Source organism: Acinonyx jubatus, chromosome B4, assembly GCF_027475565.1.
Source record: "Acinonyx jubatus isolate Ajub_Pintada_27869175 chromosome B4, VMU_Ajub_asm_v1.0, whole genome shotgun sequence".
Taxonomy (NCBI): Eukaryota; Metazoa; Chordata; class Mammalia; order Carnivora; family Felidae; genus Acinonyx; species Acinonyx jubatus.
This window is the reverse complement of record NC_069387.1, coordinates 45,160,986-45,174,835: the sequence shown is the minus strand read 5'-3', so window position 1 is coordinate 45,174,835 and position 13,850 is coordinate 45,160,986. Positions and strand designations below refer to the sequence as shown.

At 36.6% G+C, this 13,850-nt stretch overlaps 2 protein-coding genes across 4 annotated transcripts in view; one reads left to right on the top strand and one right to left on the bottom strand.

Annotated features, from left to right (window-relative positions):
* The window catches only part of LRP6 (LDL receptor related protein 6), a 175,917-nt gene that overhangs the window by 67,849 nt on the left and 94,218 nt on the right, over positions 1-13,850 (top strand). For all 3 annotated transcript variants that reach the window (XM_027035576.2, XM_027035577.2, XM_053225836.1), the window contains one exon: positions 3,643-3,840. In XM_027035576.2, coding sequence (XP_026891377.1) covers positions 3,643-3,840 — 198 coding nt within the window. The remainder of the gene's footprint in view (positions 1-3,642; positions 3,841-13,850) is intronic.
* LOC113592969 (uncharacterized) overlaps positions 1-13,850 on the bottom strand; it is a 209,131-nt gene that overhangs the window by 111,824 nt on the left and 83,457 nt on the right. The window lies entirely within an intron of this gene.

The following is a 13,850-nucleotide window of genomic DNA, read 5'->3' as shown; positions in this document are numbered from 1 at the left end:
TTAGCTATTATGAGTAAAGTTTCTGTGAACTAGTATGTACAATTGTTGTGGAGATGTGGTTTTTTTTCCCTTTTTTTTCTTTAAATTTATATCTTAGTTAGTTAACATACAGTGCACATTGGTTTCAGGAGTAGAATTCAGTGACTCATTACTTAAATACAACACCCAGTGCTCATCCCAACAAGTGCCCTTCTTAATGTCCATCACCCATTTAGCCCATCCCCCATTCACCTCCCCTCCAGTAACCCTCAGTTTGGCCTCTGTCGTTAAGAGTCTTTTGTGGTCTCTTTTCTCCTCCCGCCTTCCCATATGTTCGTCTGTTTTGTTTCTTAAATTCCACGTATCAGTGAAATCATATAGTATTTGTCTTTCTCTGAATGACTTATTTCACTTAGCATAATATTTTCTAGCTCCATCCACATCATTGCAATTGGCAAGATTTCATTCTTTTTGATGGCTGAGTAATATTCCAGTGTGTGTGTGTGTGTGTGTGTGTGTGTGTGTGTGTGTGTGTGCGCGCGCGCGCCACATCTTTATCTGTTCATCAGTTGATGGACATTGGGCGCTCTCTATAGTTTGGCTATTGTTGATAATGCTGCTATAAACATGGGGTTGCATGTATCCCTTTGAATCAGTATTTTTGTATCCTTTGGGTAAACACCTAATAGTGCAGTTGCTGGATTGTTGGGTAGTTCTATTTTTAGTTTCTCGAGAAACCTCTATACTATTCTCCAGAGTGGCTCCATCAGTTTGCATTCCCACCAATAGTGTCAGAGGGTTCCCCTTTCTCTGCATTCTCGCCAACACCTGTTGTTTCTTGTGTTGTTAATTTTAGCCATTCTGACAGATGTGAGGTGGTATCTCATTGTGGTTTTGATTTGTATATCCTTGAGTGTATATCCTTGAGCATTTTTTCATGTGTCTGGTAGCTATCTGGATGTCTTCTTTGGAAGAGTGTCTCTATTCATGTTGTCTGCCCATTTCTTAACTGGGTTATTTGTGGATATGTTTTTATTTCTCTTGGATAAATACCTAAAGGTAGAATTGCTGGTTCATAGAGTTAGATGTATATTTAACTTTATAAGAAACTGACAAAGTGTTTTCCAAAGTGATTATACTAGTGGTGTATGAGAGTTCCACTTGCTCCATTGTTACCAACACTTAGTATTGTTAGTCTTTAATTTTTTAATTATTTATGTTATTTTATATATAGAGAGAGCGCAAATGAGGGAGAGGGGCAGAGAGAGAGAGAGAGAGAGAATCTCAGGCGGGCTCCACACTGAGTAACCTGATCCCACGACTCTCAGATCATGACCTGAGCCAAAATCAAGAGTCGGACACTCAACCAGTTGAGCCACCCAGGTGCCCTAGTATTGTTAGTCTTTTAAGTGTTAGCCATTTTAGTGGGCGTGGAGTGACATCTTACTATGGTTTTAATTTGCATTTCCCTGATGATTGATGATATTGAGCATTCCTGTATCTAGTAAAGTTTTGCATCCATTAAAAAAATTAAAGTAAAATTTACCTACATTATATTTATATTTTTGGACCAGTATTGCTTGGGATAATAGCCCTCTCTGATTGTTTGCCATGGAGAGCACTCTTGTTTTTAACAACATTCCTGGGCATAGGTTTTTCCATTACTTGCTTCAAATAAAGTCAGCATTCTCTTGCAGGGCCAGGTAGCTGCCAAGTTTTAAGGTCTGCCGTGTCTTCTAAGGTGTGCCACACACTTAGCAGGGTGGATGGGGTGCACATAACTTCTGGCTGAAATGTCACACTTCCTCCTGAGATTTAGTAGATATTCCGAATAAATGCTTCTCATTTTGTTGTTTATCCTTTGGTCAATTTTCACAGACTCTAATTACTTTTGACTGTCCTTTTTTTTTCTTTTCTTTTTTGGTTTTAGAGGAGAGGATTTGCTGAGTTTCTCACAGAGCCATTTTGGGAGCTCTGGCCTCTTTGTATTCGTTTTTTTTCTTGTTTTCCTGCAGTCTTTTTCTATACTGCAGCCACTCTCCTCCTCCTTGGCTGCTCCACTCCTCCAAACCTCACAAAGCCAGTCATATCACTTTCAATCTTAAGTCTTCAGGTGTTGTTGTTTGCTCTTAGAATAAAACCCAGAAAATTTTAAGATGGTCTAAAATTGTCTGGCTTGCTTTTTTTGTGTACTTTTATCTTGCATGAATCTGATCATTCTCCTCATTCTGGACAATATCCAATCATTATCCTCATTTTAGGGGACACTGCCTTCTCTATTCCTTACAAATCAAAGGCATAAGTGTTGGCTTTGCAATCTGGGGGATGTAGATTTGAATTTCTGTTCTGCATTTATTAGCTGTGTGACTTTAAGTAATATGCTAACTCTTCTGAGTTGTCTGAAATACAGTGATGGACAAATATATTTCATAACACTGCTATAAGGCCTAAGTGAGATAATGTATGTAAAACCATCAGCACAATATCTTGTATCTAGCTACCTGATATTCTCTTCCCCTAATTCCCCTGAGTAAACAGTTTATATGAAATACCTACTTGTACAAGCAGAATCATTTTAGTATTACCATTCCAACATTATTTTTGAGTAAAATTTATGCCTGAATTTCTATTGTGTTTGAACATGTTTATTTGGGTATCTCATATCTAATTCAGAGCACCTTCATTAACTTAAAAAAATATGCTTTTAATTGAAATATAACACATTAAGAATTTTACCTTTAACAAGGAAAATTTTCTCCACCCCCCCCCCGAAATGAGACTATTAATAATAGATTTCTGTTTTTTTTTTAATTTTGGAAAAAGCTTCAAACTTGTAGAATAGAAGCAAAAATGGTACAATGAACTCCTATATACTCTAACCACAGTACAAGGATCGTATTTAGGAAATTAACATCAGTACATTTCTGTTAGGTAATTTGATAGTCCCTTAGATTTTCCCAGGTTGCCTAATAATGTTTTCATAGCATTTTCCCCAGCTGCTCGGTCTAGAACCATGCACTTTATGTAGTTACCATGTGTCTTTATTGTGTTCTAATGTAGATTAGATTTATTCTGCTCTAATCTAATCTAATCTAATCTAGATTAGTTTCTCAGCCTTTCTTTGACTTTCATGACATTGATATTTTCAAAGGCCATTTGTTTTCTAGAAGTTTCTCAATTTTCTCCACTTTTTCATAATTGTGTTCAGGTTATGCATTTTTTGGCAGATACTATTTAAGAGAGTCTGCATGAAAGCATATCCTTTCCAGTGCATCACATATGTGACACCAGTTTGTTCCCTCTCATTGATGATGTTAACTTAGGTGATGTGGTTAAGGTAGTATCCACCAAGTTTATTTTCTCTAAAGTTACTATTTTCCCCTTTGTCATCAATAAGTAACCTGTGGGGAGATACATTGAGAGTGTGAGTACCCTTTTTTTTTAGTAAACTTTGATCACACAGTGTTTGCATGCTTGATGGTGCTTATCTGAATCAGTTATTACCATGGTGGTGACAAAAAGGTAAATTGTTAAAATTTTGATAATACCCAGGGGTTTTAGTTTTAGTGTTCTTGAGGGAGCTTTCTTTATCTAATAGTGATAGTTAAAAATTATTTGGGTATTACCTTGCTTATGTCATGGATTTGTTTATATGGTTTTTAGGTTCATGTACTGGACAGACTGGGGAGAAGTACCAAAGATAGAACGTGCTGGAATGGATGGTTCAAGTCGCTTCATTATAATAAACACTGAAATTTACTGGCCAAATGGACTGACTTTGGATTATGAGGAACAGAAGCTTTATTGGGCAGATGCAAAACTCAATTTCATCCACAAATCAAATCTGGATGGAACAAATCGGTAAGATTGCCTTATTAAGTTTATTTTTAAACTTTAAGTAAACATCATGGTGTTTTGATATCGTAAGCAAATTATAAAGGCCTAATTTTATTATGAATAAATTTATGTATTTTTGGCCAAGTGTCAAAGAGGAAGAAGAGTACACTTTTAGTTTGCTCTTGACAAAAGGTAACTACATTTCATCTATCTTGATAGGACTTAGAACTTACAGACTGTATTTTTTTTTCTCTTTCTTTCTTTCTCTCTCTCTTTCTTTCTTTCTTTCTTTCTTTCTTTCACTCTGAGCTAATTTAGTTATAATACACAAACATGGAATTTCTTGTCAGATCATGTTCAGAATTTTACTGACACTTTCTATTTATGTTCTTGTGTTTGAATGATTATTTTGTTTTCTAGTGGTCTCATTCTTAAGACCTCAACAGAAACAGAACCTTAGATAGTTGAAGGAATTTTTCCAAGTGTAAACATTTGTAAGTTATCTGAACCATGAATCAGGAAGCATTTAGAAGTCTTGAAAATCATGAAAGATTTAAATAATTTATTAAAATAAAGTTTTTGTAACTGTGGAGTTGGGAGTATTTTCTTGCCTTGTTTTAAAAAAGAATGAAACGACTTATAACAAGATGGTTTAAAAACAATTGGAAATAAATGAAGGAAAGTAAGAAGTATGTGATGAATATAAAAACATAATTGCTTTGTTTGTACTTCTCTCGCTTTGAGAGAGATGCTAGGAAGTAAATCTGGTCCTGTCATAGTTTTTTTGACTTTCTCAGAATACTCGTACAAAAACTAATGAAACTAGATAGCAAATTCAGAAGCATACCATAAAACTAACCTCAGGCATCCAGAAGTCAAAGCAGGTAAGAGCAGACCACTAGCAGCCACAAGAGAAAGTTGAATGGGGTATTGCATAGAACTTGAAAACAGAAGACCTCCAAAATAGCTTCAACTATTTAGTAGACAATTTGCTGGACTATATTAAGAGCAGCAGCTGAAATGAGACAGTGGCGGGAGTTGCCCACTCCAGTATCAGCCAGATACAGTGTGTTCATGGTAAAGACAGAAGAGGATAGAGCCGTCTGGCTCCTGAGAATTCTTGAAACAGAACTTCTAGAGTTCTCTACCAGTACAGGGTGTAGCGCACTGAATGGAAACAAAATACAATAGTAGCATCAAATGAGCAGAATAGGGAAAGTTAGAGGGTCAGAAGAGGAAGAAAAGAGAAAGTTCAGATAAGAATTGGCAGAGAAACAGCTGGGAGGTCTCAGAAAGGAAGCTGCCATATTGTTTAACATTACAGGAAAACAATAGAAGAGTCAGTTCTGTAAAACTGGAAAAACTACCTTGAACGCCATCTTCTAAAAATTCAGGAAAACTAATTTTCCATTAACATGAGAAACACAATAGTATCAAGGTAAAATCCCATTTGAAATTATTATAAAGAATATCTGACATTTATAACAGTTTTTTAAGCTAATAACAGCTTTGAATGCATCTTAGCTTTATAGTTTTTACTCTCCCTCCCACATTTAATGTTTCTGTCACAGTTTGCATCTTTTTACCTTATGTATCCATTAACACATTATAGTTACTTTTACTACTTTTATTTTTTAACCTTCATACTAGATTTATAAGTGATTTACCCACCAATATTACAAAATTAGAGCATTCTGAATTAAACCATATGCTTACCTTTTTACCAATGAGATTTATACTTTCATGTTTTCTTGTTACTAATTAGCGCTCTTTTTGTTTCAGCTGGGAGGAAGTCCCCTTAACATTTCTTGTAAGGCTGATCTAGTGGTGATAAACTCCTTCTGCTTTTCCTTTTCTAGAAAATTCTTTATTTCTCCTTCCATTCAGACAGCTTTGCCAGGCAGAGTATTCTTGGTTGGCAGTTCCCCCGCTTCTCGGCACTTTTAATATATTTTGCCATCCTCTCCTGGCTTCCAAAGTTTCTGCTGAAAAATATGCTGATGGTCTTACAAGGATTCCCTTGTGTGAAACAAGTTCTTTTTCTCCTGTTGTTTTTAAGATACTCTTTGTGTCTTTAACATTTGACAATTTAATTAAAATATATCTTGGAGTAGGTTTTTTTGGATCCATCTTTTTTGAAACTTTCTGGGCTTCTTGTATCTGGATGTCTATTTCTTTCCCCAGGTTAGGGCAGTTTTCAGGCATTTTCTTTCAGTAAACTTCCTGACCCTTTGTCTTCATCCTCTCCTTCTGGGGCCATTATCATGTGAGTAGTGGTCTACTTGCTGATCTCCTAATTCCCATAAACTATCTGGGACACTTGGGTGACTTAGTCAACTAAACGTCTGACACTTGATGTCGGCACAGGTCATGATCTCACAGTTTGTGGGATTGAGCCCTGTGTTGGGCTCTGTGCTGACAGCATGGAACCTGCTTGGGAGTCTCTCTTCCTCTCCCCTGCATGTGCTCTCTCTCTCAAAATAAAAAAAGTAAATTTAAAAAAGTCCTTTAAACTGTCTTCACTTTTATTGTTTTTTCTTTCTGTTTCTTTGGATGAATTCTACTGCCCTGTCTTTGAATTTGCTGATACTTTCTTCTGCTTGATCTAGTCTGCTGTTGAACTCCTCTCTCAAATTTTTAGTTCAGTTATTGTATTCTTTGCTGTGTAATTTTTATTGCTGCTTTCCTATATTTTCTCTCTTTGTTAAAATTCTCACTTTATTCATGCATTGTTCTGACCTTGGTGAACATGTTTATGACTGTTACTTTGAACTCTTTATCAAGTAAATCACTTATCTTTGTTTCACTAAGGTCTGTTTCTGGAGTTTTTTCTTGCTCTTTTGTTTGGAACATATTCTTCTGTTTGTTCATTTTTCTTTACTCTGTGTTGGTTTCTACACGTTAGATTAAAAAAAAAAAACCGGGGTGCCTGGGTGGCTCAGTCGGTTGAGCAACTGACTTCAGCTAGGGTCATGATCTCACAGTTCATGGGTTTGAGCCTCGTGTCAGGCTCTGTGCTGACAGCTCGGAGCCTGGAGCCTGCTTCAGATTCTGTGTGTCTCTCTCTGTTCCTCCCCTGTTCATTCTCTGTCTCTCAAAAATAAATAAACGTTAAAAAAATAAAAAAAAAAAAACAACCAAAACACCACCCCTCCTAGTTTTGATGGACTGGTATTCTGTAGGACATCAACCTTATCAACCAGCCTGATGTGAGTTCTTGGTTGTCTCTCATACTTGGGTGATTGCCCAAAGTGCCTTCTTCTTCTTCTTCTTTTTTTTTTTAAATTTGTTGTTTATTTATTTTGAGAGAGAGAGACAGAGAGAGAGAGAGAGAGAGAGAGAACGAGAACACAAGTGGTGGAGGGGCAGAGAGAAGGAGAGACAGAATCCCAAGCAGGGTCCACACCATCAGCACAGAGCCTGATGTGGGGCTTGAATTCACGAACTGCAAGATCATGACCTGAGCCCAGATTAAGAGTTGGATGTTTAACCAACTGTGCCACCCAGACACCCCCCAAACTGCCTTCTTTATTCTTAGTGGCTCCCAGTAGTTGAGAGTGTGCCCAGATTTATCAGGTCTTCCAAAGGGAAGGATCACAGTCAGCACCTGCAGGCTGATTGGAATCTAGATCACCCAGGAAATAACTGGGAAAGTATATAGTTAGGGGCCTTACAGGGAGAGACTTAGAGATGGACATTTCTGCCTGTTTCCACAGCACTGGACCCAGGTATACAGCCTGGGTACACAGGTATATGTACCCATTAAGAACTACCTCATTGCTACAGCCCTGTGCAGCTTATAAATGTAAACCCCATTAGTTTTCAGAGACAGGTGATCCAGAGTCCCATCTCTTGGGTGGCATCTGTAAAAGCTGGGGCTTCAGATGTGTCTGTAAGCTGATTGTGTGGAGATACTGGAGATTTGGATTGGGCTAGAGAAAAGGTGGAGGTGGTGTCTGTAGAACTCCCTGGTCTCCTGGGATGATTGTTGTCAGCCCCTGGATATCTGCTAAATTAGAAACCTTACTTCAGGTTTCTTTCAGGGAAATAGACTTCCTATAGGGAGAGATTGGGACATGGGTGATTCTGACTATTTCTCTGTGCTGAGCCCTGCTGGGATAGATGTCCTACATAAGTTTCCTGGTAGCCAACAGCAAAAATCTATTGTATACACAGAAAAGATTAGTAGGAATCTAAGCATACCAATATAGAATATCACATCACAAAGAGAGCAAGAAAAGAACAAATGAAATACAAAACAGCCAGAAAACAATGAACTAAATGGCAAGATTAAGTCCATATCTATCAGTTATTACTTTATATAGAAATGGACTAAATTCTTTAATGAAAACTCATAGAGTGGCTGAATGGGTAAAAACACAAGACTCACTATATTCTGCCTACAAGAGACTCACTTTAGCTTTTAAGGTCATTGAGGCAGAAAATCAGGAGTTGGATTCTTAACCAGCTGAGCCACCCAGGTGCCCAAGAGTAAATCTTAAATGTTCTTGTTGTATGGAAACCAATTTGACAATAAATTTCATATTAAAAAAAAATCTTAAATGTTCTTATTACAAGAAGAATGTTTTGTAACTATGTATGGTGATGGATATTAACTAGACTTACTGTGGTGATCATTTTGAAATATATACAGATATTGAATGCTTATATCATACCTGAAACTAATATAAAGTGTGTCAATTATTCCTCAATTAAAAAAAAAGAAAATTAGAAAATTTACTGATATGTGGTGGTGAAACAAGAAATTCCTGAAAAATCTCTGGGTTAAGGAAGAAATCAAAAGTATCTGAGACCAATAAAAATCCAAATGCAACATTTCTCAAAACTTAAGAGATACAACAAAAGCAGTTTTTTTAATGTTCTTTTTTTTTTTAATATATGAAATTTATTGTCAAATTGGTTTCCATACAACACCCAGTGCTCATCCCAAAAGGTGCCCTCCTCAATACCCATCACCCACCCTCCCCTCCCTCCCACCCCCCATCAACCCTCAGTTTGTTCTCAGTTTTTAACAGTCTCTTATGGACAAAAGCAGTTTTAAGAGGGAAGTTCATAGGGATAATTTCCTATAGTAAGGAACGAAAGCTCAATCTACATTTATTCTTCAAAGAACTAGATAAAGAGAACAAACTAAGCCCAGAGTTTCTGGAATGAAGGAAATACCAAAGAATTAGAGTGGAAATTCATGAAATAGAGACAATAAAGGCAATAGAAAAGATCTATCTAATCAAATTAAGAGCTCTTTTTGAAGAGAGGAACAAAATAGACAAACCTTTAGCTAGGCTTAACAAGAAAAAAGAAGACTGAAGTAAAATCAGAAGTGAGAGAGTAGACATTACAACTGATACCACACAAATACAAAGGATCAGAGGAGACTACTATGAACAAGTATACACCAAACAAATTGAGCAACCTAGAAGAAATGGAATATTCCTAGAAACATACAGTCTGTCAAGACTGAATCATGAAAAGGGTGCCTGGGTGGCTAAGGGGTGCCTGGGTAGCTCAGTTGGTTAAGTATCCAACTTCGGCTCAGGTCATGATCTCAGGGTTCGTGAGTTCAAGCCCCATGTCAGGCTCTGTTGTCACAGCTCTCAAAAATGAATAAACATTTAAAAAATAATAATAATAAACCCTGAATCATGAAGAAATAGAAAATCTGAATGGATCAGATACTTACAAGGAGATTGAATTAGCAATCAAAAGCCTCTCAAAAAACAAAAGTCTAGGACCAGACTGCTTCACTGGTAAACTCTACCACACCCTTGAGGAAGAATTAATACCAACCCTTCTTAAAATCTTCTACAGAATAGAAGAGGGGGGGAGTACTTTCCCATTTTATAGCTATTATATTACCTTGATATTAAAATCAGACAAGGGACCTACAAGAAAGAAAAATTACCGTCCAATATTCCTAATGAATATAGATGCATAAATCCTTTTTTTTAAATGCATAAATTCTTAACAAAATACTAGCAAACCAAATTCAATAGTACATTAAAAAGATCGTAATCAAGTGGTATATATTCCAGTGGCAAAATTAAATATTCATGATTAAATCTCAACAAAATGAGTATATAGGGAACATACCTTAACATGATGAAGGCTATATATGATAAACCCATAGCTAATACTATACTCAAAAAGTGAGAACCTGAAAACAAGATAAGGGTGCTCACTCTTGCTGTTATTCAACCTAGTACTGGTGGTCCTAGCCAGTGCAGTTAGGCAAGAAAAAGAAATAAAGAGCATCCATAAAAGAAAGGATTAAGTAAAATTGTCTCTATTTGCATAAGACCTGATGTTATATATAGATAATCCTAAAAACCACCAAAAAAACTATTAGAATGAATAAATTCGGTAAAGGTGCAATATACAAAATCAATATACAAAAATCAGTTGCATTTCTATATGCTAGTACTATCAGAAAGAGAAACTAAGAAGACAATTGTATTTACTATAGTATGAAAAATATGTGTATATAACACACAGTAAGAGATTTAAACAAGGAAGTGAAAGGTCTGTACCTTGAATACTATAAGATGCTGATGAAAGAAACTGAAAAAGACAAAAATAAATGTAAAGATAATTCTTTCTTATGGGTTGGAAGAATTCGTTTGTTAAAATGGCCATAGTACCCAAAGCCACCTCCACAATCAGTGTAATGCCTATCAAAATTCCAGTGAAATTTTTCACAGAAATGGAATAAACATTTGATGACACCACAAAAGCCCCCTAATAACCAGTGCAGTTTTGGGAATGAAGAACAAAGCTTAGAGGCATCATGCTCCCTTATTTCAGACTATATTCCAAAGCTACAGTAATGAAAACAGTATAGTGGTGGCAAAAAAACCGGCACCTAGATCAGTGGAACAGATTAGAGAGCCCAGAAATAAACCAGTGCATATATGATCAATTAATTTATGACAAAAGAGCTAAGAATGTACAGTAGTGAAAGGATAGTCTTGCCCATATAATGATGTTGGCAAAATTGAGCAGATGCACAAAAGAATAAAACTGGACAGGGTGCCTGGGTCGTTCAGTTGGTTAAGCTCAGATCATGATCTCACGGTTCATGAGTTCGAGCCGTGCTATCATTGCAGAGCTTGCTTGGGATTCTCTCTCTTTCCCTCACTTTCTCTCTCTCCTCCCCCACTTGTGCTCATGTTCTTTCTCTAAAAAGTAAATAAACTTAAAAAAAAAAAACCAATAAAACTGGACCTGTATTTTATACTATGCACAAAAATCAACTCAAAATGGGTTAAAGACATACATTTAAAACCTGAAACCATAAAATGCCTAGAAGAAAACATGGGGTAAGCTCCTTGACATCAATATTGACAGTGATTTTTTGGTTTTGTCAACAGAAGCAAGATAATGAAAGCAAAAATAAATAAGTAGGACTGCATCAAACTAAAAAGCTGCACAATAAAGGAAACCATCAACAAAATGAAAGGCAGCATGCAGAATGGGATAAAATATTTGTAAATTTTATGTTTGATAGGTTGCTAACATCCAGAATGTATAAAAAACATACATAACCGAATTGTAAAAAATCTCATTAAGAAATGGACAGATGGGGCACCTGGGTGGCTCAGTCGGTTAAGCATCTGACTTTTGATCTTAGCTCACATCTTGATCTCAGGGTCCTGAATTCAAGCCCTGCATTGGCTCCCTGAGGCACATGAAGCCTACCTAAAAAAAAAAAAGGGCAAAGGAACTTAATTTTTCCAAGGAGGACTTGCAGATGGCCATCAGGCATGTGAAAAGGTGCCCAACATAACTAATCATCAGGGAAATGCAAATTAAAACTACAGTTAGTTATCACCTCACACTTATTAGAATTTCTACCATCAAAAAGTTGAGATAAGTGTTGGCAGGAATGTCGAGAAAAGGGAACCCTTTTGCACTGTTGATGGGATTGTATATTGGTGCAGCCAGCATGGAGGCCCCTCAGAAAATTAAAAATATTATTACCATGTGATCCAGTAATCTCACTTTGGGGTGTATGTCCAAAGGAAATCAAAATAGGGTCTTGAGATATCTGCATTCCCATGTTCATAGTAGCATTATTCATAATACCCAGTACATTGGAAATATTTATGTCTGTCAGTGAATGAATAAAGAAGGTGGTGGTATATATACATTCAGTACAGTATCATTCAGCCATGAGAAGGAAGGACATCCTGCTGTTTGTGATGACATGGGTGGACCTTGAGGCCATTAGGCTTAGTGAAATGAGCCAGGTAGAGAATGACAAATACTGCATGGTATCAGATGTATGTGGAATCTTTTTTTTTTTTTTAAGTTAATTTCATAGAAACAAAGAGAAGAAAAGTGGTTACCAGGGAATGAGGGGTGAGGTAAATAGGAAGAGGTTTTGTAAAAAGGTATATAAACTTTCAGATTGAAGATGAATAAGTTCTGAGATTTAATATGTAACATTGTCTTTTTAGTTGATAACATTGTACTATATAATTGAAATTTGCTAAATGTTTCCCCCTCCCCAACAAAAAGAAAGACAAACAAAACCAAAAATGCATGAGATGTGATAATTAACTAGGTGTGGAGAATCATTTTACACTTTATGTGTATGTCGTATCATCAGTATGTACACTTTAAATGTTTTTCAATTTTATGTCAGTTATACCTCAATAAAGCTGAAGAAAAAGGATGAGAAAAAGAATAATGTCCTTACATAGAAAACTCCTCCAGAAAGATATGTCAATAGGACTGATCAAACCTCCATTTAGAAATGCACAATCAGATTGAGACACCAATGTCACATGTCAAAGACCAAAATAAATTAAAATGAGAAAATTCAGAAATGAGATGACAGAACTAAAAATTATAAGTGAAGAAAGATTATTTGAGGAAAGATAGCTAAAATAGAAGGGACATAAGACTGAATAAACAGAAAACAGAAGACATCTTTAGGAGTTGAAAAAGAAGAAATTTTTTTTTAATTTTAATTTTTATTTTTTTTTTCAATATATGAAATTTATTGTCAAATTGGTTTCCATACAACACCCAGTGCTCATCCCAAAAGGTGCCCTCCTCAATACCCATCCCCCACCCTCCCCTCCCTCCCACCCCCCATCAACCCTCAGTTTGTTCTCAGTTTTTCAGAGTCTCTTATGCTTTGGCTCTCTCCCACTCTAACCTCTTTTTTTTTGTTGTTTTTTCCTTCCCCTCCCCCATGGGTTTCTGTTAAGTTTCTCAGGATCCACATAAGAGTGAAACCATATGGTATCTGTCTTTCTCTGTATGGCTTATTTCACTTAGCATCATACTCTCCAGTTCCATCCACGTTGCTACAAAGGGCCATATTTCGTTCTTTCTCATTGCCATGTAGTACTCCATTGTGTATATAAACCACAATTTCTTTATCCATTCATCAGTTGATGGACATTTAGACTCTTTCCATAATTTGGCTATTGTTGAGAGTGTTGCTATAAACATTGGGGTACAAGTGCCCCTATGCATCAGTACTCCTGTATCCCTTGGGTAAATTCCTAGCAGTGCTATTGCTGTGTCATAGGGTAGGTCTATTTTTAATTTTCTGAGGAACCTCCACACTGTTTTCCAGAGTGGCTGCACCAGTTTGCATTCCCACCAACAGTGCAAGAGGGTTCCCGTTTCTCCACATCCTCTCCAGCATCTATAGTCTCCTAATTTGTTCATTTTGGCCACTCTGACTGGCGTGAGGTGATATCTGAGTGTGGTTTTGATTTGTATTTCCCTGATGAGGAGCAACGTTGAGCATCTTTTCATGTGCCTGTTGGCCATCCGGATGTCTTCTTTAGAGAAGTGTCTATTCATGTTTTCTGCCCATTTCTTCACTGGGTTGTTTTTCGGGTGTGGAGTTTGGTGAGCTCTTTATAGATTTTGGATACTAGCCCTTTGTCCGATATGTCAGTTGCAAATATCTTTTCCCATTCCGTTGGTTGCCTTTTAGTTTTGTTGTTTGTTTCCTTTGCTGTGCAGAAGCTTTTTATCTTCATAATGTCCCA